The sequence below is a fragment of the Delphinapterus leucas genome, chromosome 9, assembly GCF_059928025.1.
Source record: "Delphinapterus leucas isolate spDelLeu-1000000601 "Yukka" chromosome 9, BTC_Dleu_Yukka2, whole genome shotgun sequence".
Lineage (NCBI taxonomy): Eukaryota > Metazoa > Chordata > Mammalia > Artiodactyla > Monodontidae > Delphinapterus > Delphinapterus leucas.
This window is the reverse complement of record NC_143137.1, coordinates 85,177,705-85,203,798: the sequence shown is the minus strand read 5'-3', so window position 1 is coordinate 85,203,798 and position 26,094 is coordinate 85,177,705. Positions and strand designations below refer to the sequence as shown.

Sequence of the window (26,094 nt, the reverse complement as noted above, 5' to 3'; positions counted from 1 at the left end):
AATATATAGCAAGAAAGGAGAATTTACATGTTATTTTATGCTTTCAGATGGAGAGAATAAGCATTTTTTGAAAAAATGTGGGTATGCCTGTAAGAGAACTGGTTCAAAAAGATGGATGTGAGTTTGAGATGCAGGCAAGTACCTTATTAAAGTTCTGTTATCAGATGCATGTCAAATTAGTAGTGAGTCCAAGGGTGAGGTTTAAAAATGTTGCTCTGTATGTAGGAGATTCTGTTTAGTTAACATGTGTGCTTCAGTGTGTGTATGTGGAGGGCTTTTTCTGTGAGGAGCAAATAATCTCAGATCATTAATTCTTAGGTAACCAGCTGTTCACAGTCTTCAAAAGGTCTCTAAAAACCCCAAGATTAGGCATGGTCCCTTAACCTTCACTCCACTCAGTTTAACAATTTACATTCCATTTGTCCTTCCCCTTTTAGCGTCCCCTGCCATTTTCCTTATCTCTGCTGCAGCTATTTTAGCATTTGGTTTAGTTTGGGGCCCTTTTACAGTAGTAGACTCTCTGGCTTTGCTAATGACCCTGTTAGTTTTCTTATGTCTGTTGTTAGCACTCCTCAAATCTTAGCTTAGTCCAGAGGTTTAGATCTGTGTATTCAGTTGCCTCCTTGACATGACCACTATTAGGTGGTCCATAGAACCGTAAGAGTAATATGTTCACAACTCATTGTCTCCCTTACCCAAATTTGTCTTTCCATGTATGCTCCTTATCTCAGTGCTCAAGTTTGAAAACTGAATTCTCCACTTTAACTTTATCACACCTGTAGCCAGATCTTTTCGCTTCTAGCCACTGTCTTTCCCGTCTATCTACTTTTATGCCTTCCATTCTTTTAGTATTAGTTGAAAGCTAATTATCTCTAGCCTAATTATCTCTAACCTCAGTTATTGTATAACTGCTTCCTTATTGGGCTCTCTACTTCACATCTATGATCTTTCATTTCATTTTTCATTCTACAGCCTAAGTGATAACTAGAGATCTAAATGCCTATTTGATGTCACTTTTCTGTTTATGAGATGATGTTCAAATTCCTTAAAATGTCCCCTAAGGTTCTGGATGATCATATCCTCGTTTAGCTCTTCAGCTTCTCCTCAGTGCTCCTTGTTGCCTAGAACTTTCTCCATCCATTATCCTTCCATCTCTAGTTCCACACTTCTACTCCACTGAACTTACTCATCTTTTAGGACTGAACTTGAAAGAGAGGCCTTCGCTACTCCCTGGACTAGATTAGGTCTCCTTGCTGTCTCTTCCCATATCACTTTGCCATATCCTGACTTTCTTCACTTCATTTTTTTTTTAAATTTTTATTGGGGTATAGTTGATTTACAGTGTTGCATTAGTTTCAGGTGTACAGCAAAGCAAATCTATTATATATATATATATCTCCACTCTTTTTTAGATTTTTTTCCCATATAGGCCATTACAGACTATTGAGTAGAGTTCCCTGTACTATACAGTAGGTCCTCATTAGTTATCTATTTTATATATACTAGTGTGTATATGTCAGTCCCAATCTTCCAATTTACCCCCCCCCACTTACCCCCTGGTAACCGTAAGTTTATTTTCTACATCTGTAACTCTGTTTCTGTTTTGTAGATAAGTTCATTTATAGCCTTTTTTAGATTCCACATATAAGCAATATCATATGATATCTGTCCTTCTCTGACTTCCTTCACTTAGTATGATAATCTCTGGGTCCATCCATGTTGCTGCAAATGGCATTATTTCATTCTTTTTCATGGCTGAATAATATTCCATTGTATATATGTACCACGTCGTCTTTACCCATTCCTCTGTTGATGGACATTTAGGTTGCTTCCATGTCCTGGCTACTGTAAATAGCATTGCAGAGAACAATGGGGTGCGTGTATCTTTTCAAATTATGGTTTTCTCCAGATATATGCCCAGGAGTGGGATTGCTGGATCATATGGTAGCTCTATTTTTAGTTTTTTAAGGAACCTCCATATTCTCCATAGTGGCTGTATCAATTTACATTCCCACCGACAGTGTAGGAGGGTTCTCTTTTCTCCATACCCTCTCCAGCATTTATTATTTGTAGACTTTTAAATGATGGCCATTCTGACTGGTGTGAGGTGATACCTCATTGTAGTTTTGAGTTGCATTTCTCTAGTAATTAGTGATGTTGAGCATCTTTTCATGTGCTTTTTAACCATCTGTATGTCGTCTTTGGAGAAATGTCTATTTAGATCCGCTGCCCATTTTTTGATTGGGTTGTTTGTGATATTGAGCTGCATGAGCTGTCTGTATGTTTTGGAGATTAATCCCTTGTCAATTGCTTTGTTTGCAAATATTTTCTCCCATTCTGAGGGTTGTCTTTTCATTTTCTTCACATGTTTAGTTGTCTTCTTCACCAGACTGTAAGCTTTCTGGAATCTGGGGCTGTGATTATCTTGTTTCAGGTCAGGCCTTCAACTTCTGGGTACTTGATAACTTTGAGAATGAATAAGTTGCACTACGTTATGGCTGTTTTTGCCTCCTCAGAAGAGATGTCTGATTGTTGTTCAGGAAAATCTTGGCAGGTTATTTCAAATGTGAAAACAGCAGAAGGTGATAATGGGATGAGAAGTTGACCAGCTGCTCACAAACAATGGGCAGATTGTCAGGTGAGCACAAGAGGCAGGTATTAATGGCATGATAACTAGAAAAAAAATGAACTGTGTGGATAATAATAATTGAATGTTTGACTCATCTTGAATTATCACAATTGCTATTTTATATATTCTAACCTCAAAAAATTAAACTTATTACACATTGTACAAACAGGATTTTTTATATTTTTAATCTGAGCTTGTTTACAAAATCTGTAATGCAATTATAAATGAAAACCTTTGCTCTGTTTGGAATTTATTTAGACATAAAATTAGGTAGGAATCATAATTAATTTTGTTCCAGTGATTAGTTTTTTTTTTTTTTTTTTTTTGCGGTACGCTGGCCTCTCACTGTTGTGGCCTCTCCCATTGCGGACCACAGGCTCCCGACGCGCAGGCTCAGCGGCTGTGGCTCACGGGCCTAGCCGCTCCGCGGCATGTGGGATCTTCCCGGACCAGGGCACGAACCCGTGTCCCCTGCATCAGCAGACGGACTCTCAACCACTGCATCGCCAGGGAAGCCCCCAGTAATTAGTTTTTAATACCATTTACTGAATAGTTTTTCCTTTCCACACAGATATAGAATGCCAGCTTTTATCACATACTACTAAAAATCAAAAAGTTCCCTCTTTGAAATGCAAATCAAAACTACAATGAGGTACCACCTCACACTGGTCAGAATGGCTGTCATTAAAAAGTCTACAAATAGGGACTTCCCTGGTGGTACAGTGCTTAAAAATCCGCCTGCCAGTGCAGGGCCACGGGTTCGAGCCCTGGTCCGGGAAAATCCCACATGTCACGGAGCAACTAAGCCTGTGTGCCACAACTACTGAGCCTGCGCTCTAGAGCCTGCAAGCCACAACTACTGAAGCCCGCATGCCTAGAGCCTGTGCTCCGCAATAAGAGAAGCCACCGCAACGAGAAGCCCACGCACTGCAACGAAGAGTAGCCCCCGCTCGCTGCAACTAGAGAAAGTGTGTGCGCAGCAACGAAGACCGAATGCAGCCAAAAACAAACAAACAAACAAATTAATTAATTAATTAATTTTAAAAAGTACGAATAATAAATGCTGGAGAGGGTAAGGAGAAAAAGGAACCCTCCTGCAATGTTGATTTAATTGGGTGCAGCCACCCATGTAAATTGGTGCAGCCACTATGGAAAACAGTGTGGAGGTTCCTTAAAAAAACTAAAAATAGAGATGCCATATACTCCTAGGCATATACCTAGACAAGACTATAATTTGAAAAGACACATGCACCCCTATGTTCATAGAAGCACTGTTTACAATAGCTAAGGCTTGGAAACAACCTAAATGTCCATCAACAGATGGCTGGATAAAGAAGATGTGGTGTATATATACAGTGGAATATTACTCAGCCATTAAAAAAGAATGAAATAATGCCATTTGCAGCAACATGGATGGACCTAGAGATTATATCATAGTAATCAAAGTAAATCAGAAAGAGAAAAAAAAATACCGTATGATATCACTTATATGTGGAATCTAAAATGCAACACAAATGAACATAACAAAATAGAAACAGACTCACAGACATAGAGAACAGGCTTGTGGTTGCCAAGGGGAAGGGGGGATGAGGGAGGGAAGATTGGGAGTTTGGGATTAGCAGATGCAAGCTATTATATATCAGATGGATAAACAAGGTCTTACTGCATAGCACAGGGAACTATATTCAATATTCTGTGATAAACCATGAGGGGAAAAGATATGAGAAAGAATATATGTAACTGGGTCCCTTTGCTGTACAGCAGAAATTAACACAATGCTGTAAATCAACTATAGTTGAATAAAATTTTAAAAAGTTCCCTCTTGCCACTTTGTGCTCTCCCACTACTTCCATTCTGGGGGTGATCTGTTTTATGTCCCAATGGTTTTGCCTTTTTCAGAATGTCTTTTAAGTTGAATTATCTAACTTTTTTCATGTTTGGCTTCTTTCACTTAGCATGTTGCTTTTGAGTTGTTACATTAATCAGTTCATTCTTTTCTATTTCTAGTAGTAGTTCATTGTATGGAGACACCACACTTTGATTTTTCGTTTGCCAGTTGGTGGACATTTGGATTGTTTCTAGTTTTTGATAATTATTAAAAAGCCTGCTACAAACATTTACATACAAATCTTGGGATAGATACATGTTTTCATTTCTCTTCCGTAAATACCTAGAAGTAGAATTGCTGGGTTGTATGGTTAAGTGCATGTTTAACTTCATAAGAAACTGTCAAACTTTTCTAAAGTGGCTGTACCATTTTTCATTCCCACTAGCCCTTTGATATTGTCAGTTTACTAAATTTTAGCCATCCTAGTGGACATGTAGTAGTATTTCATTGTGGTTTTAATTTGCAATTCCTAATGATTAGTGATGTTGAACATCTTTTCATGTGCTTATTTTCCATCCCTATCTCTCTTTTGTGCAGTGTCTGTTCAAATTGTCTATTATTGGGTGTTTTCTTATTATTAGGAAATTGTGAAAGTTCTCTACACTGTGAACAAGTTCCATATGAGATATGTATTTTTGCAAATGTATTCTCCAATTCCTTGGCTTTTCTTTCTCTTAATATTGTCCTTTATACTTTTTCACAGCAGAAAATTTGAATTTTGATTAGGTCTACTTTATAATTTATTTCTTTTGTGGTTTGTGCTTTTTGTGTCTGAATTAAGGGAGCTTTGCCTAACCCAAGGTCATACAGGTTTACTCTTATGTTTTCTTTTAGATACTCTATAGTTTTAGGTTTTAAATTTAGGTCTGTGATGTATTCGGAAAATTTTTGTATTTGAGTTTTGTTTGTTTGTTTGTTTCTCCAGTACACGGGCCTCTCACTGTTGTGGCCTCTCCCGTTGCGGAGCACAGGCTCCGGACGCGCAGGCTCAGCGGCCACGGCTCACGGGCCCAGCCGCTCCATGGCATGTGGGATCTTCCCGGACCAGGGCATGAACCCGTGTCCCCTGCATCGGCAGGCGGACTCTCAACCACTGCGCCACCAGGGAAGCCCTGTATTTGAGTTTTGGATCAAGGTTCCTTTACTCTTATTTTTCCTTTTTGATTAACTTAAGAGTTATTTTGTAAAGTACCCCCTCCGCCCCATCCCATAGAGATTTTTATTAAATATATTGATTGAATTAGGGGCAAACTGTAATTGTTACAGAATTACCTTTGTACTTAAAAGCTACATGTATATCTTTACCTATTCTTTTATATCTCTGTAAAATTTATTGATATTTAATACATATTATGAGTTTTCTTGTATTTTGTTTTATTTTGGGGAGTTTTTTTTTCCAGATTATTACTGGTATATAAGAAAGCTTTTGGTTTTTCTACATGTACTTGATAATTGGGTATATAATTTTATAACAGTGAAAGGTTATCAATTATAATCAGGAACAGGCTGAATTACAGAAAGATTACTTTGTAACGTTCAGGAAGTGATTTGTTTGTGGTACATCAAGCATTGTGTTTGTCTTTAAAATCTGAGATCTCTAGTAGCAGAGTGTATAATTGTTCAACTTAAACATTTTTAGTACTTAGATGCTGTGGTAGGTGTTAACAAAAATGACTAAATCAATAATTTGCAGTCCATGCCTTCAAGTAACTTAAACAATCTAGCAGGGTACTAGAAAAAGTAGTTATAATATTTAGTACAGTAAGTTAAATACCACAAGGCAAATGGAAAGTAGTGGTGGTAGCTAGTGGGAGTGGGCGCAGGTAGATGTTAAGAATCCCTTTCTTTCTTAAGAATCCCTTTCCTCTCCCGAAGGGATGCAGGAGGAAGGAGAGGGTGTTTTGAGAGAAACTTTGAAAGACAGTGTGGTAGGATTTCAATAAAGAGTTAAAGAAGTTCTAGTTAGAGCGTTATATGAAGTGTAACATTCATGGGAACTATATAGGAAAACTGAGCTATGCAGTGTCACAGATACTGAGGCAGGAAATAATTTATAGATGTTTGATTCTCTTTATAGCTTTGACATTATATATTGCTAAGCATCTTTATTCTAGCCCTTCATCGTAGATTTTAAAATATCAGTTGTTTTTGTAAGATGCTCTGTTTTAACATTTCTCTGAAGTCATTGCATGTCTTGTACATACATAACTTAGCCCAACTTCTTTGAGCATAAGAAGATTTTGTGAAGGCTGCATTAGGTATTGCTGTGTAACAAACTAACCTAAAACTTGGAGGCTTAAAACAACAACCATTTTATTGTATCTAATGATGTTCTGGGTCAGGAATTCAGCAGGATTGGCTAGATAATTTTGCTTCATTCGGGGCTGACTGGGGTTACTCAGTGGTGTTCATTTGATGGTTAGTCTTGTCTGGTGAGTCCATGATGACTTTACTCATGTGCCTGTTGCCTGTCAGGGATGATGAGATGCTGAGCTGGTCCCCTCTCTCTCCTGTCATCTCAGTGCCTTTTTACATGATCTCCTCATCAGGATAGTAGGATTTCTTACATGGCAGAAGGAGACCAAGAGACCTGGGTGGAAACAGCAAGGCTTCTTCTAACCTAGCTTTGGAAGCTTGAAACAGTTCCTCCCTGTATACTTATTAGGGCCTTAATAGGTATATTTGTTTTGTAAAATTTTACTAAGAGCATATTCTACATTGAACTGAAATAGATAAAGCACCTATAGGAGAGTTATTTAGTGGTATTAGCTAAATACATAACTTTTAAAAATTTAGAACCTTAATTGGTTGTATGAAAAAATATAATTAGGAGTGTATAAAAAGAGCATTTGTTCCCACTTATGTTATTACATTAACCGGAAAGAACTATATGATTTACTGTTTGCATTATAGAGTATAATTTTAACTAAATAATTGTATAATGTCGACTTAAGAGGTCTAGAATGTCCCAGGTTTTATGTGTCACTTTTTTTAAAAGAGAAATTGGGGCTGGATAGTGAAGGGTCTTCTATTATGCATTTCTCTTTTAAAAAAATAAATTTATTTATTTTAAAAATTTATTTATTATTTTTGGCTGTGTTGGGTCTTCATTGCTGCATGCAGGCTTTCTCTAGTTGTGGTGAGCGGGAGCTACTCTTCATTGCGGTGCTCGGGCTTCTCATTGCGGTGGCTTCTCTTGTTGTGGAGCACAGGCTCTAGGCACGTGGGCTGCAGTAGTTGTGTCTTGCGGGCTCTAGCGTGCAGGCTCAGTAGTTGTGGCACACGGGCTCAGTTGCTCTGCAGCATGTGGGATCTTCCCAGACCAGGGCTCGAACCCGTGTCCCCTGCATTGGCAGGTGGATTCTTAACCACTGTGCCACCAGGGAAGCTCAATATGTGTCACGTTTTATATAACAACTATAGTGTAAGATTCAGCGACTAGAGTGGTTTAATTCTGTAACCTAGATACCAATTATAATATCTCACTACTTAATATCTTTGTTTTACAATATATTGAAAAAAGAAGAAGTAATTATACTTCTGCTTTAGAGGCAAATTTTTCCTGCTAGGTCAATGAAGAAAACCTGACTTGAAATCATCTTCCATGTTATGCCTGGCTTGGCTTTCATGTAGGTATATAAGTATTTTTGTTTTCCTGTTACTTTTTTTTTGGTGTTCTTGGGACTACTACTGCTATACTATTTTGTCACTCTATGCATGTTACTAGAGGCTTTACTAATAAAATTCTACTATTTGTTTTTAACAATAATGGCTACATTTATCAAGTGCCTTTAATACACTGGGCATGTGTTGGAAATAATGCATATGTTGCCTTTAATTCTTCTAAAAAAATCTAAAAGATAAATGCTGTTGTCTTTGACAGATGAGAATGCTGAGGCACAACACAATTCAGTAGCTTGTTTGTGTCAGTTGGTCAGTTGGTGGTAGAGCTGAAATTTGAACTTAATATGTCTAACTGCAAAGCCTGAGTTATTTCCACCGTACAGTAGACCATCTGTCCGAGGTTTCATTTTCTGTGGTTTCAGGTACTTGGGGTCAACCACCGTCTGAAAATATTAAATGGAAAATTCCAGAAATAAACAATTCATAAGTTGTAAATTGTGTGCTGTTCTGAGTAGCATGATGAAATCTTGCACTGTCCTGCTCCATCCCTCCCAGTTAGTTAATCATGCCTTTGCCCAGCACATCCACACACTGCATGCGCTACCCACCTGTTAGTCACTTAGCAGCCATCTCAATTATCAGATCTACCGTCATATTCATGTACCCTTATTTTACTTAATAAAGGCCCCAAAGCATAAGAGTAATGATGCTGGCAATTTGAATATTCTCTTGCTGTACCTAATTTATAAATTAAACTTTATCGTATGTATTGTAGGAAAAACATAGTATACGTAGGGTTCAGTACTATTTGTGATTTCAGGCATCCAACCGGTTTTAGAATATATCCCCCCAGGGTAAGGGGAGACTACTGAATTACAATCCATTTAAAGTTTCTTCATCTCCAGCTGTCTTAAACTGTCCCATTTTCAACATTTTGTCCCTTTTTTTTCTTTTCTTTTGGCCTCTAATATGTTAGCCAAAGCAACCTGCCTATTCCTTTTTTTCTTTCTTTCTTTCTTTCTTTTTTTTTTTTTTTTGGCCTATTCCTGAGTAGTAGCAGACGTAAGAATTGTACAGTTTGAACTTCCTCTTCATATCTTGAGGCAGAACCATTTTTTGCACTGCGGTACAAAACATAGAATGTTGTTACTGTATGAGTCATTGTACTATTTCCCCGTTATAAAAAAAAAAAAAAGAAACATAGAATTACGGAATACTAGAAAAGAAGGAGTCTTCAGAGGTCAGTTATTATTGCCCCTGATTATATAAGCACAAGCAGCAGAAGCTCCATGGCACTCCCTCATTTCAGCAGTTCACAAGTCCTTGTGTTCTTAGTCGACTGGGTCTGCATAAGTCTCTCAAATCTCGGGGTTCTTCGTGTATCAGTTTTCACAGTTATGTCCATAAGGACAATTCACCCTGATTTCAGCAGTTTCCCTCAGTGTGGACGGGTAAACAACTCCAGAGGAGGAGTCAGGTGTTTTAAATACCATCTGCCTCATGCCTGTCAGATCTCAGCCATCCCTTAAATAGGAAGGAAAAGTTTTCTTCTTTTCCTTCCAAGTTTCTGTAGCCTGTTTATACATTATTTCTTCCCCTATCGTACAACTCTATTTACTGGGCAAGACTTGATGCAGAAGAGCCAGAAGTAGTGCTTATATATGTGCAGGTTATGAGTTAGAAACTGTCTCTTATTTTTAAATATCAAAAAACATTCATGGTAAATAATTCTCTTTATAGTTATTGGTTTTCTTTCCTAATGTGTGGTATAAGAGTTTTTAACTAGAAACAAGGGGACCTGATTAGGAGTTGTCCTGGCTCTGCCATTTAGTGTCTGTTCCTGGGAAAATCTTTTAAGTGCACTGAGACCCAACTTTTTCCTCTGTAAAATGAGGATAGTAGGTGAGATTTCTAAGTTGTTCCTATGAAAAAACAAATTCTGTGGAAACTTTTCTGACAACTGCCCCACTCCAGCACTATCTTATTCTTCTCTTGTTGTATCTCCACTATACCCTGCTTATTTCTAGAGTTTTATAAAAGAATTTATGTACTTTCTTATATTACATTATGATTTCTCTAATTTGTCCTGTACTTCTTTCTTATGTGGATTCAACAAGCATTTACTGCCTGCTGTACACTTGGCACTGTGGGGGGAATGCAAGGAGGAAAGCTATTTATATTTCTCTCTTTTTTTGAAAGGAGCATTTTTAAAATTAATTTATGGCTGCGTTGGGTCTTCGTTGCTGCACATGGGCTTTCTTTAGTTGCGTCGAGTGGGGGCTTCTCATTGCGGTGGCTTCTCTTGTTCCGAGCACGGGCTCTAGGTGCGCTGGCTTCAGTAGTTGTGGCTCGCGGACTTAGTTGCTCTGCGGCATGCAGGATCTTCCCGGATCAGGGCTCGAACCCGTGTCGCCTGCAGTGGCAGGCAGACTTCCAACCACTGGGCCACCAGGGAAGCCCTATTTATATTTCTTGCTTTTAGAGTATTTATAATTTAATTGGAGAGATAATTAGCTGCAGTGTAAGCAAGGCTCTGTATTGTTACTCATCTTGTTTCTTTTTTCTGCATATTGACCTTTTTTTTTGTCTTCTGTGACTGCTGACACTTTAGATGCTTATCACTAGCAACTTGTTTCTATTTACTTGAAGCATTTTCTTCTTTTTCCCCTGGAAACTGCATTCATATTGAACATCATTTATATGCAAAACACTCTTCTAGGTTCTGTAGAAGATAACAAAGATGAGTAAGATATGATAACTACAAAAGAGTTTATAATCCAGTAGGGCAGATGGAACAGCTACACAATCAGAATTCAAATCGTAAGAGAGAGAGGCAGTGATCATTTCTAGTTGTAGGGATCTAGGAGTGCTTAATGAAAGAAGCTGAATTTCACCTAGATCTTTCAGGATGTGTAGGATTTTGGTAGGCAGAGTTGGGATGGGCAAGACATTCCAGCTCAATGGTATTAGCAAAAATACTGGAGTAAGACATTTGAATAATAATGAATCAAACATTCTGGAATTTTGTGTATGTATACATGTGGATGAGTAGTAGAAGAAATTATTAAAAGATAAGGTGAGTCTTGACTAAGATCCTTGAATGGCATACTATGGGAATTTTCTTTTTTTGGTAGGGTTTGTTTAAAGCAGAAGAGAGTGCCATGATAAACTATACTTTCAAGGAATATTTGGTCACTCTATGCTTAGTGGACTGGTGGGGAGGAGAGAAACTCTAGGTAGGAAGATCACTTTTTTTCAAAAGGTAATGAATCAATGGTGGTGGTAGCTATGGAAAGCGAAAGGAAGATAGACATATTTTAATGGAAAAATAGACTGAACTGAGCAGGTGACTTAATGTTACGGGGAAATGGAAGAAGGAAGTATTATAAAGGTTTTTGAGAATTTTTTGAATTTTAATGTTAGGATTTTGTGCCATTAACATAAAGAGAGAATTAAAAGGAGAGCTTGAACCTTAGTTATATGATAAAGATGATGATTTTGGTGTTAAATATTTCTTATGGAGATGAAGGCGTGGAACTTGGTAGAAGGGTTGGGTTGAGAGATTAGTTTGGGGATTCATTTGCCTAAAGTTATAGTTTAAATCATAGGATTGCATTTTTAGAGGAAATAGAAAGAAGAGAGGAAGCATGCCTAGGGTATACGCTAGGGGAATGTGCAGGTTTGGGATGATAAATTGTGAGTTATTGAGTAGTCATGTAGGATAGTGCAGTTTCACTGCAACTTAGGGAGAATTTTGAGTTGGAGGTCAATAATATCTGTTGCACTAAGGACTGAGAAAAAAGGGCTGAGTAAACATTGGATTTGGTGGTCTTGATTAGCTTTGTTGGGGGAGGAGGTGTGATAAGTGTCTTCTTTCCCCATCCACTGTATGTGCAGTCCTTTCTCTTTTTATTGTATCCTTCATCTTTTTCTTTCCGTTGATGTTCTTATTTTTGTAATTTACTTTCCCTTCTGCCTCCCCACTTCAATTCTGTATCACTTCTCTTATTCTCCTGCTTCCTGCTTGTTCTCAGATCTATTTCCAGCTATACTTATTCGTGGATCCGGAAGGATAATAGAGGAGGATATCAGTGTTGTTGCTAGACCCATCAGTTTCATGGACTGCATTATTGCAGCGTGAATTATGGCACATATAACAAAGCAAGTAAAACTGTGATCACATGAAGCCTATTTGAGGTTGGGCTACACGAATGTATTGCAGCTGAAAGCTTTAGCATGAAATTCTACCAACATTTCTTAAGAACTGCCAGTGTGGATTTTTATGACACTTATATTAAAAAAAAAAAATCTGAGGACTTCCCTGGTGGTCCAGTGGCTAAGACTCTGCGCTATCCCAATGCAGGGGGCCCGGGTTCAATCCCTGGTCAGGAACTAGATCCCTCATGCCACAACTAAGTGTTCACATGCAAGTAAAGATTCCGCATATCACAGCTGAAGATGCCACATGACACAAGGAAGATCTCTCATGAGGCAACGAAGAGCCTGTGTGCTGCAACTAAATACCTGGGTGGCCAAATAAATAAATAAATAAAAATAAATATTTAAAGAAACCTAATGAGCCTGTATGAATATCCCTCTTTATAGCAAAATCTGTGGTTTAATAAGTCTTAATATTGTGTGGGATTTCTATGTTTCTCTTAAAAACTATTAAATCTAACAAATGTATATATGTATACATATTCATATATGTATACATATATAATTGTGTTATATTTTCTTTTTTTCTTTTGTTCTTCTCTTTTTAAATTATAACATAACCTTGAGGTAATGTATGTAAAGTGAGGCAGAAATGCATTTGAATAGTTGTAAATGAAGGGAGGACTTGGGAAAAAGTAAGATTATTTGTGTGTGTTTGTTAGTTTCTAGTATATTAACTCAGTGTTTTATTTTGAAGTGTTTTTTACTCATCTCTTTCCTTCTAATATGGCTTAAGTGATTCTAATTCTTTCTTAAAAAAATATTTGTCTGAAAATAATTATCAGTTCTTTCAGGGAGAAGATTTAGGCTAACAACTTATTTACACATGTAATACATAAATATGTATCCCTTTCTGTTGCAGAAATTTTAAATAATTTAAAAGTACATGAAATAAAAACCAAGAGCTCCCTTTGTTCCTTAGGTGTTTGTGTCTGTCCTTCCAGACCTTTTGCTATGCATTTACATATATACATGTTTACATATATACACTCACAGAAAAGAATATTTAGTTTATTTTTTAAAACCTAAATATCCTATATGCATTTTTCTGTAACTTGTACTTTTTAACTTAACAGTGTGTCTTGGAGCTCTGTCCATTAGTGTTAAATTTATATACACATGTACAGTATGTGTCTGTGTGTATGTTTTTCTTTTAATTAACTACGTTTTGCCTTTATAAATTTATATAAAGTATAGATTTCAGTAAGCTTTTAATTTTAGAATAGTTTTAGATTTACAGAAAAGTTGGGAACTTTGTACAGAGTTCCCATATATGCTATACTCACTTTCTCCTATTGTTAAAAATCTTAAATTTGTATAGTATATTTGCCACACTTAATGAACCAGTATTGATATATTATCATTAACTAAAGTCCATATTTTATTCACATTTCCTTAGTTTTTACGTAATTTCCCTTTTCCGTTCTAGGATCCTATTGAGGATAACACATTTTTAATTAATTAATTTTTGCTCTGTAGAGTTTTATTTTTTAATTTAATTTAATTTTTTTCAGTTATACATACACATGTATCTATTCTTTTTCAAATTCTTTTCCCATTTAGGTTATTACACAGTACTGAGCAGAGTTCCCTGTGCTATACAGTGCATCCTTGTTGGTTATTTATTCTAAATATAGCAGTGTGTACGTGTCAATGTCAAATTCCCAGTCTTTCCCCTTTCCCCACCCTCCCTCGCTGGTAACCATAAGTTCCTTCTCTAAGTCTATGAGTCTGTTTCTGTTTTGTAAATAAGTTCATTTGTATCATGTTTTTAGATTCTGAATATAAGCAGTGTCATGTGATATTTGTCTTTCTCTGTCTGACTTACTTCACTTAGCATGATAATCTCCAGGTCCACCCATGTTGCTGCAAATGGCATTAATTCATTCTTTTTAATGGCTGAGTAATATTCCATAGTATATATGTACCACATCTTCTTTATCCATTCATCTACTGATGGACATTTAGTTTGCTTCCATGACTTGGCTATTGTAAACAGCACTGCAGTGAACATTGGGGTGCATGAGGATACCACATTATATTTAGTCATCATGTCTGTTTAGGCTCTTCTTGGCTATGGTAGTTTCTTAGAATTTTCTTGCTTTAGATGACCTTGACAGTTTGAGGAATACTAGTCAGGTATTTTGTAAAATGTCTCTCAATTGGGATTTGTCTAATGTTTTTCTCATGATTAGACTGGGGTTATGGGTATTTGGGAGGAAGACCATGGCTTTGTAAATTTTTAAAATAAAATTTAATTAAAAAAATAAAATAATACTGAAAGGTTTATAGTGAAAAAGGGCCATAACACTCTCCATTCCTGTCTCCAGCCCCCCTGTCCAGCTGTAACTCTTTTTTTTAAAAAAATATATTTATTTATTTATTTTTGGCTGCATTGGGTCTTTGTTGCTGTGCGTGGGCTTTCTCTGGTTGCGGTGAGCGGTGGCTGCTCTTCTTTGTGGTGCACAGGCTTTTCATTGCCGTGGCTTCTCTTATTGCGGAGCATGGCCTCTAGGCGCACGGGCTTCAGTAGTTGTGGCACGTGGGCTCAGTAGTTGACTTGCGGGCTCTAGAGCTCAGGCTCAGTAGTTGTGGTGCATGGGCTTAGTTGCTCCATGGCATGTGGGATCTTCCTGTACCAGGGCTCGAACCCGTGTCTCCAGCACTGGCAGGAGGATTCTTTTTTTTTTTTTTTTTTTTTGCGGTACTTGGGCCTCTCACTGTTGTGGCCTCTCCCATTGCGGAGCACGGGCTCCGGACGCGCAGGCCCAGCGGCCATGGCTCATGGGCCCAGCCGCTCCGCGGCATGTGGGATCTTCCCGGACCGGGGCACGAACCCGTGTCCCCTGCATCGGCAGGCGGACTCCCAACCACTGCGCCACCAGGGAAGCCCTGGCAGGAGGATTCTTAACCAGTGCACCACCAGGGAAGCCCTGTAACTCTTTTTTAAAAAATTTATTTTATTGAAGTATAGTTGATTTACAATGTTGTGTTAATTTCTGCTGTACAGCTAAGTGATTCAGGTATACATAAATATATATATACACATATATATATTATTTTTCACATTCTTTTCCATTATGGTTTTTTACAGGATATTGAATATACTTCCCTGTGCTGTACAGTAGGACCTTGTTGTTTATCCATTCTATTTATAATAATTTGCATCTGCTAATCCAAACTCCCTATCCATCCGTCCCCCGGCTGTAATTCTTAATTCTCATCTCCTTTTAATTCCAAATTTCTAAATAAAATGCTCATTCTGCCTTTTATTTTTGAATCAATCAGTTTTAGACGTATATTGCATTCTTGTTAAAATAAATAAGAATTTAGCACTTTAAAATTTAGCTTCTTTCCTATCTCTGATAATTTCATAAACCTTAGTTGAAGCAATAATCAGGGCTTATTGTGACTTTGCAAACACTGTTCAGTGCAGATCAGAGATCCTTTTCTCTGTGGCTTTCTTGGTTTTCATGTAGCTAAAAATTACCTCTCTTTTTTATTTACATATATACTTATTGCTTCATTTTCTGTGTTATTCTCTGTTGTGTGATAAGAGGTGATCTGGCAATTCCCCTTTATTCCTGGGGGGCCTTGTTTCTGCAGTTCTCCATTCCTGTGTTTCGACCTGAACTGTTACCCTTTAAGCCAGCTGCACAGCTTTCATACTGATATTTTCTTGTGTTGCTCTCCTGTGCTCTGGGTCCCTTGTTTCCTGGGTCTCATGTCTTCTTCCTTCTTTGTTTACTCCTTTACTTAGCATGCCCTCATGTAACTTCCTCAGAAAGGATGCATGTGTGGTAAAAATTTTGAACTTTTGCTTGTCTGAAAATGTCTTCCGTCATGCTTGATTGATAGTTTGGCAGATTTTAGAATTCTAGGTTAAAAAATATTTTCATTACGAATTTTGAAGTTACTGCTGTATTACTTTCTAGCGTCTACTGTTGCATTGACGGAGTCCAGTTCCACACTGTTACCTGATCTTTTATATGCGATCTTTTTTTTTTTTCCGCTTCTTCTGGAGGCTTTTAAGATCTTTTTTTTATCCCCAGTATACTGAAATTTCATGAGGGTGTGCCTGGTGTGTTTGGGGCCAGAGGGGCTACAGTGGTGAAGTCCATTCTTTGTACTCATCCCTTGAAGAATCTTCATTCTGGAGACTGATCTTTTATGGGAAATATTTATTTATTTATTTATTTATTTATTTATATTTTTCTTCCTTATGCAATTGGTTTCTTTTTCTGAAATTTCAGTTAATTTGATATTAGATCTCCTGAATAGATCCTTTGTGTTGCCTTATTTTTTTGCTATTTTTCACTTCTTTGTCTTGTTGCTCTGCTTTTTGGAAGATTATCTAAACTTTATCTCTTCCAACCTTTTAATTAAGCCTTTCTGTTTTGCTATTGTCTTTTTAATTTTTAAAAGTTCTTGTTTTTTAAATTTCCTGATTCAATTCAGCTTGAGTATTTTAGGGAAGTACAATCAGCTTGTCTTTGCCTTGCCTAGGGTACCTGAGCTTTGAGGCCTGTTCAGTTCCTACAGAAAATGAAAGTTTCAGTGTTTGTCTTAAAGGGTGAGATTGAAATGATCACTTGAATGTTTGGGGTGAGGGTGGGAGAACCGGGAAGTCCAACTCTTTCTTATATAAACTTGTAAACAATTTCCCTTGTTTTAAGATCCCTGTATGTGCGTATGTGTGTGTGTATACATACATATACAGATGTATACACATAAATGTGTGTATATGTGTGTGTGTTTATATATATACACACAGTATACATATATATGTCAGATTTGGGATCCTTTTATAGATTTACATTTACATATATCAACTTGCAGTTTTCGTCTAACGTATCATGAACATTTCCCCCATGATGTTAACTGTTATTTAAACATGATTTTTAATGGCTTCATAATTTTCCATTTCTGAATATAACCAAATTTATCTAACCAATCTCCATTATTAAACATTTGTTATTTACAGTTTTTCACTGTTAAAAATAATGTGGGATGAAGACCCTTGTATGTGTATTTTTGTGCAGGCTTGGTTTTCTTTTTATTAATCTTAGTTGTGGAATTGTGGGATCAGAGGAATGATGAGTTTTAATATTTTTCCAACATATTGTTAAATTGCTCTCCAGTAAAGACTATTAGTTTATGCTCATCACTGTGTAGAAGTGCCTATTTCGCTTCACCTTTGCCAAGCAGCACTGGTTACTGTTATTTTTAAGAAAATTGGTCTTTTAAAAAATTTTGTGTCCATGTAAGATGATGGATATTCACTAAACTTACTGTGGTAATCAGTTCGTCCTGTATGTAAGTCAGATCATTATGCTGTATACACGTTAAGCTTATTCAGTGCTGTTTGTCAGTGATATCTCAATAAAAATGGTCAATTTGATAGGTGAAGAAATGATTTCATGTTATTTTAATTGAGCTTTTCTTCATGTTTGACATTAGCATTCTTTGAAATTTGCTTGTTTTGTGTCCCTTGTATCTTTTCCTATTTTCTTTTTAAAATTTTATTTTTCTATTTTTAATTTTTCTTTTTTTTGGTGGTAAATTGTGAAAGTTCTTTATATAAAAAGAACTCTGCATAAAAAAGAAATCAGCCCACTGTCTTTTGGGGAAAATTATTTGTCTTTATTGAGACTTACCCAGAAAAATTTTGGATCCCTACTGTTATTGGAGGAATAGCTTTATTAAATCTTAGAACTGTTTGTCAGAAATGACCAGGTCAGTTAGAAAAGGGATATACATTTGAAGAACTACTACTGAAAGACTTTCAGGACTAAGAATTCCCTTCCTTGCCATGGAAAAGAAGGAAGGATTAACAAAGATCAACCTGGAGCACCTTATTGGAGAGAAAGTCATGATGTACTGTAGAAAATAACAGTAATTTCTCACTTTTATTACAGGACTCGTTTCATGCATTGAACAAGCATTTATTGAGGGAGAGCCTTCTCTACCCTCAAGGAATGTACACTGGTGGGGTTAGGAATGATGCTAAGAAGAAAGATATGTTTGTAACTAACTAGAATACGGTGTGATATAGAGAACCTGCTTGCTGTATTATAGCACAATGGACCTGGTCTGGTTTCTTAGCACAGAACAAATGAGAATGAGCCTATCAGTGACTGCCAGAAGTTAGAGCTGTCACGTCTTTTACCTGAAGTGATAAGAGACAGGTGAGACAATAAAAATGAAATGATTCTCAGCTGCTATTTAGTTTTGAACAGTTAATTTTTTCTTCTGTTTTTGAGGCCAATATGAGGATGACAGTGAGAGTTAAAATTTTTGTCAAAATGAAAAGAGTAAATTATATTTCTTATATTTTTGAAAGCAGGGATGTATGTAGTACATTTTTTAAAGTAATTAGAACTGTTAAAAAATGGGTGGCAATCTCCTGTTATCTGGAAATCTGTGAATTAATTCTGAAGATTCCAGATGAATGGTTTGTTGATGTATTATTTGATCAGTCTCTTAAAAGTATTTACAAAACTTTTTATGTTTTGCTTTCTTACTGGAGCAGTTCATATAATACTTGTGTGTGTGTGTGTGTTTTTCATCCCTACATTATTATAATGACATTAATACTTGTGGAGACAAGTGAATTTTATTATAATCAGACGAAAACATTTATTTTGTTATTTAAGAACTGGTTTCCAAAGTGGTACTTATAATAAAAATCAACTGATACCTTGTCGATTTTAACATTCTTTAGTGCAGCACTATTACTCATTTTTATCTCATACACGTAAATGCTCAATAGAAATGTATTGGGTGAGTGAAATACATGTTACATTGATGCATATGTGGCATATACTGCTAAATCATAAGTTGACCATATGTTTGAAAATCCCATTTATATTTTGTTTGAAATTATTTTCATCAGCTTTCTTTTTTATATCTTAACTTCTACGTATAAGGTATGTCTTTAGCCCATGTGTGTTTTTCCACATATATAATTTAAAGTATGTTGTGAGTTGATAATGACTTATTTATTCCTTCTCTTTCCCTCCATTCTTAGATTCCTTTTGCATCTTTAAATTCAAATCATATCATGGGTCTCTTAGCATCTGTGTTCCGTCTGTCCCCTATCCCCCTTTGTATTTTCAAATAAAAAGTGTCCTTATGTTAAATTGGGCTTTTCAAAACAGATAATTTGTTGTTCTTATGGTGGAATAATTCTCACTTTTATTCTAAGAATTGTGATGGGAAGATGAGCTAGAAATTCTTTCCAAGCCTTAGATTAAATCATGAAGGATAAAACTGTACAAATTATTGGTCATGAAAAGAAGTAAAAACTAAGAATGACACTTGTTAAAGAACAATGTATAACTGTAAACTTGATGGCAGGGAGTCTTTTCCTTGTGAAAAGACCTCGAAGTGGCTTTTATAAATATGAATGCATGACAGTGTGGTAGCAGCAGACTTGAGGTTTTATAGACAGTGAGGTTCTGACTTGTTATGGCCCCAACTAGAGAGCATGCGTGCCACAAACTACAGAGCCTATGTGCTCTGGAGCTCCGGTGCCACAACTAGAGAGAGAAAACCCTTCAGGCCACAACTAGAGAGAAACCCACGTGCCGCAACTAAGACCCGACGCAGCCAAAAAATATAAAGTCTTTATTTAAAAAAAAGAAAAAGAGAAAGAAATGCTTTTCTACTATGTATATATAGACTGATTTGTTTTTGCTTCCTTTGCTTTGAAGGTTTTGGGTGTAGTATAGGGTAGGAGGTAAATGCAGTTATGTCGTCAGTCACTCTTATAGTCTTGACTATGCCACTGTTTTTGTTTCCATAGGTGTTTTTTGTATAATGACTTCACACCTTCAACTTATTTTTACTTGAACTATTTAATACCATACTTGAAGGCATATTTCAAAACCCCTTTTCCTGTATTACAAAACTAATATGCTCCTATTACAGAAACTTAGAGACTTTTTGCCACTTAAAAGTAATGGCTTACAAAAAGAAATGAAATTGAGTTATTTGTAGTGAGGTGGATGGACCTAGAGTCTGTCCTACAGAGTGAATTAAGTCAGAAAGAGGAAAACAAATACCGTATGCTAACACATACATATGGCATCTAAAAAAAAAAAAAAGGTTCTGAAGAACCTAGAAGCAGGACAGGAATAAAGACGCAGACATAGAGAATGGACTTGAGGACACGGGGACGGGGAAGGATAAGCTGGGACGAAGTGAGAGACATATATACACTACCAAATGTAAAATAGATAGCTAGTGGGAAGCAGCCGCATAGCACAGAGAGATCAGCTCTGTGCTTTGTGACCACCTAGAGGGGTGGGATAGGGAGGGTGGGAGGGAGACGCAAGAGGGAGGGGATATGGGGATATATGTATATGTATACCTGATTCACTTTGTTATACAGCAGAAACTAACACACCATTGTAAAGCAATTATACTCCAATAAAGATGTTAAAAAAATAAAAGTAATGGCTTTTAATGATTTGCACTGTTATCTTTCAGTCTGTTTTCTGAATGTGTATATTAATCATAAATTTTAAAAAATTGTGATGTGTAGAGGCAGGAGGTATATATGAGAGATCTCTGTCTTCTGTTCCATTTTGCTGGGAAACTAAAACTACTCTAAAAAATAAAGTCTATAATGTCTATAAATAAGTATATTTATAAATAAAGTCTATAAAAATTGGGTCATATTATATTATAGTTTTATTTCCTGAGAAACTAGTTTAATTTTATTCTGAAAAAAATTTGTTTTGTGACTGTGATGGTTTATAGTGTATCATATTCTTTATATATGTCATTAAAATTCTATAATTATTTTAATCTGTGGGGTTGGAAGTCAGGATCGTGGTTACCCTTAGCAGTGCTGCATAATAAAGACTGGAAGGGGGTACCTGAGATGGGTTCCGGGTGCTGTTCATTTTTGTGAAAATTGAGCTGTATACTTATGTGCTTTTTTCTGTATGTATATTATACTTTAATAAACTTCTAAAAGTTTAATAATTATTGAAATAATACTTTTAGGTTAATAAGATTAATAGGGAAAAGAAATGCTGAGACATTTCAGATGACTATTTTCTTCAGTTGTGGTTAATGATATATAACTAGTTCATTTAAAAATGTGTAGTTACTTAGGCAATATTAACTTATATATGTGTCTGAGCTCCAGCTATTTGTACTGACATTTTATGGCTGGATGACAGCCTATGACATGTTTTCAAGGACTTTAAAACAGCAAAAATTAAGAGTAGTGAGCCAATCTGAAGTGTGAGAACAGCTTAATCTATTCTAGAATTTTAGAATAAGTTGTATATGAACATATGAGGACTTTATCTAGCTTTTTCATCTCTGTGTCCCTAACTTTTTCTTATACTCAGCAATGTGTATTTGTTAAGTCAGTGAATCCCTGTTTTAGTTTGCTCAGCCATCAACTGTCCTCTCATCTGCTTTGAGTATTATCACTTTAAAAAAAGCACTTTGTCAGTTTGATAGGTAAAAATATCTTGTTTGAATTTGTTTTTTAAATTAATAAGTTTTAAAATGTTTATTAAATACATAGATTTAACTTTTTTGAGAATTATCTAGTTAAGTAGTTTGGAGAGTCCTTCAGTACGGTAGCCCCTAGACTCGTGGCTTTTTTTTTTTTTAATTAATTAATTTAATTTTTGGCTGCTTTGGGCCTTCATTGCTGCATGCGGGCTTTCTCTAGTTGTAGCGAGCGGGGGCTGCTCTTCATTGTGGTGTGTGGGTTTCTCATTGCGGTGGCTTCTCTTGTTGTGGAGCATGGGCTCTAGGCGAGCGGGCTTCAGTAGTTGTGGCACATGGGCTCAGTAGTTGTGGCTTGCCAGCTCTAGAGCGCAGGCTCAGTAGTTGTGGCACATGGGCTTAGTTGATCCACAGCATGTGGGATCTTCCCGGACCAGGGCTCGAACCCATGTCTCCTGCATTGGCAGGTGGATTCTTAACCACTGTGCCACCAGGGAAGTCCTCATGTGGCTTTTGAACAGTTAAAGTTGAGCTACTTTGAATTGAAATGTGCCATAAGTGTAAAATATAGACTGGAATTTGAAATCTTATTATGAAAAAAGGAATGTAAAATATCTCAGTAAGTTTTTAGTATTGGTTCCATGTTGAAATGATGTTTTAGATATATTGGCTAAATAAAATATTACTAAAATTAATTTCACTAGTTTTGTTTTGTTTCTAATGTGACTACTAGAAAATTTAAATTTACGTATGTGGTAACCATTATATTTCTGTTTGCAGAGCTGATCAAGACAGTAATCTAAACATTAGGTGACTAGGACCTGAACTTAGGGTAGTATTTATAGAAAGAGAAGTAAGGAGGGATTTTAAGAAATTATGAAATTGGCATATATGTTATATAATCTTGGGTGTTACATTACAGGCTTTTTGCAGTTTTGTGTGTTTCCATCATAGCTTTGTAATCAGTAGTAAGCTTTTTGAAGACAAGGATTTCATCACTATTTTAAAATTCTCCTCTGCATTTCGTCTTTTGCTGGGTGCATAGGAGCTTGATTGAACAACAGTAATTAAAAGGACATCGAATAATTTTATACACACAAAGTTTGAATTTTTAGAATGCAGGTCAATGATTCTTAGAGTTCCTATACCCTTTATTTTAATATCATAATATCACCAGTTAGCCATGTCAGTCATATCTTTTTTAAAAGGTGCAAGTATAAGGGAACTAACATCTAGTCTTATATATATACCAGGCTCTGGGTAGTCATTTTATATCTTTCTTCATTTAGTCCTTGTAGTAACTCATGAGAAAGATATCAACCATTATTTTACATATTAGAATATTGAGAATGAGTATTTTTTCCAGTGTTATGTTAACCAATCCAGATATGCCCAGCTTCAAAATTAGCCCCTCTTCCGTTGTAGTTTACTCTCTCGATTAAAGTTAGCCACTTACTTTAAGTGATTTGAAGTTAGTTTGTTGTTGTATTGGACATGAAGTATGTGAAGAATAATCTTTAGAATAAAATGTGTAGTGATAAATTTTGATAGTTTATGATGTATTATGTATTCCAGTGTTCAATATATGAAAGGAAGTTTATAAATAACTAAAACCTTAGAGAAAGAAAAAAAAGCATGTTTGTTTTTCTTTCTGATTTTCTTGGTGTGTTGTAATTCTAGAAATTTCACTGTAGTTCATGAAAAAAATAAAATTTTAAAATACTTTTAAATATTTATTTTGTCTTTTAGATAAAATCAAAGACAAAATTAAAGAAAGGGATAAAGAAAAGGAAAGAGAAAAAAAGAAGCATAAAATAATGAATGAGATCAAGAAAGAAAATGGAGAAGTAAAGATTTTGCTGAAAAGTAAGTTTATATTAAGTGATTTCAGTTGTACTGTGTTACATTGTTCAGTATATATGTATTGGCTTAGTGATTAAAGTAAGAAATGTTATTTGGTGCTGAATTTTGCTGGGAATAAACATTTGTGGTCAGACTATGAAAAGTAAATATAATAGTGGGGTTTTCTAATCTGTGTAGTAATATGTCTTTAGTATATTTATTTAGTGAGTTATTAGAAAGTACTAAAGGTAATTATAAGGTTCCTTAAATTATTTGAAAATAGGTTCTCTAACTCTGTGTTTATATTACTAGTCTTTATCCATATTTAGATAATCTAAAATAAAAGGCTAAAGAAATTTTTAGCATGATAGTTATGGTGGAGGAAGTGATCTTACCAGTATTTGATGATAATCACCATAGCATAGTCTGGGATTTAGAGGGAGCATTTTACTCTGAGCTAAATAAGAAGGTGTTGTTTTACTGTTTGTTTCTTGCATGCTTAAGAATATCCTCTTTTTGTTTCCTGTTTTTTCTCATTACAACTATTTTTAGTTGTTGTTTATACATAGGGGTGGATGGTGAGGTAATAATATAAATCCTGTCAATAAATCTGAGCTTTTCCAGAGAGAATTTGTGATAGAAGGATAGTTTTAAATTCACTCAGATAGCAAGGTAAGAAGAATCAGTGGCATTTGGTTGCTAGATAGCTAGCAAATTCATTTGCTGCCTCATCAAGTTAACAATTTGTGGATCAGAACACGTTGACTTTGATTAATTTCATATTGAATTTATGTGTGGATAAGCCTTTCTATCTGCATAAGGGAGAAAAGGCCATAGCACTGTAGGTGCAATGAAATTACTGGTTAATTTATATTATTTAAGGTAAACAGTATTAGATTCTATAATTTCATTTCATTCTTTGTTTCCAGATGTTCTTTGGTGGCACTTTGTCTAAGCTCTATTTTATACTTGTCAGAACTTTATTTTCTATAAAATTCTTTTGACCTTGAAGAAACATGTCAGAGCTTAAGTTGATGGCTACTTGGTGAATGCTCATGGTCCTTTTCTTCTATTTTTTTGCAAGTGTATTTTATCTATGTTGTCTAAATAGACTGTAAGCCTTTGAGGCAGGAGTTGAATATAATCACACTAGTGCTCTACAGCAGCTAATGATTAACACTTGAAATGTTTTCTTATTTTTACCCTCTTGGTTTAGTCAAATAGTCATTTTTTATTGGTTTAGTCATATAGTCATTGTGTTATCTGTTTGTACAGTGATGTAAATTCCTGTCACTTGGTTGAATGTTAGATTCCTAACATACGATTAATGTGAAGTATGTGAACCTAGAAATTACATGTGCAAGCAGAATTTTAAATAGCCTGAAAAGTGGAGATTTTCCAGTAATATACAGTGGTAACCTTGACTTTGAAGTAAATGAAAAATTTAAGAGGTATTTTGAACCGAGCTAAACTAAAACCTAGTGATGATAGAGGGGAAAAAAAGAGATAGATTTGGAAATAAATTGGTGACCTCTGGGATGACCATAGGAAAATCTATTTATTGTAAAATGGAGGTAAATAATAATTACTGTCTTACAGGGTTGCAGAGATTAAATGAGGTAAAGTAAGGGGGAAGTGCCAAGTACAGTTGTCTAGCCCTCAGGTATTCAATAAGTAGCTATGAATGTTACTTATAAACACATGAAAGATTAACTCTTGTGATTAAAAACAATGACAAAACTATCTCCCCTCCTAGTGGGTAGTATATAGATAATTAAATGAATAAAAACATGATTAATTTGAGAAATTGTGCCTGTCCCATGGTAAGCACTGAGTAAGTGTAAGCTATTGCTACTATCTGGCAAAAACAATTTGTTCTGCTTGTGTGGCCGGCCATTTCCCAAGTGAGCCTTATGATCAGGGAAAGGCATCCTTTGTTACTGGTGTCCTGGAGCAACAAGAGAATCAGTTAAGTGGGGGCAGTAAGTATCCTATTATTTACTACTTTATGTCCCTTTTTCTTTTATGGCTTTCAACTTTTATTCTCTCCTTAAAATTTTCTCCTCTGATAATGCTAACAATTGCACGCTATGGCAGATGCAGGCATTGATTGATTGGTGATGACACTTGAATATCTGACAGTAGATGCTAACTCTCACTCCATGGGACTTCCCTGGTGTCCTAGTGGTTTGATCCTAGTCCAGGAACTAAGGTCCCACATGCTGCGGGGCACGGCCAAAAAAAAAAAATTTTTTTTTAAAAGGGGGAAAAAAATAAAGTAGCTAACTCTTACTCCACACCAGTCTTATTTCTTCCACATTTTCATTAAAAACTGTGTTATGACTAGAAATATGTACATGATTATATACATGCCAGAAATGTTTTATTGATGCAGAAATCTTGTAAATGTTTTTCA

The 26,094-nt window shown here is 35.8% G+C and overlaps 1 protein-coding gene across 1 annotated transcript in view; it reads left to right on the top strand.

The window, feature by feature from the left end:
• RSBN1L (round spermatid basic protein 1 like) overlaps positions 1 to 26,094 on the top strand; it is a 65,697-nt gene that overhangs the window by 7,780 nt on the left and 31,823 nt on the right. The window contains exon 2 of the mRNA XM_022554358.2: positions 23,586 to 23,702. Coding sequence (XP_022410066.1) covers positions 23,586 to 23,702 — 117 coding nt within the window. The remainder of the gene's footprint in view (positions 1 to 23,585; positions 23,703 to 26,094) is intronic.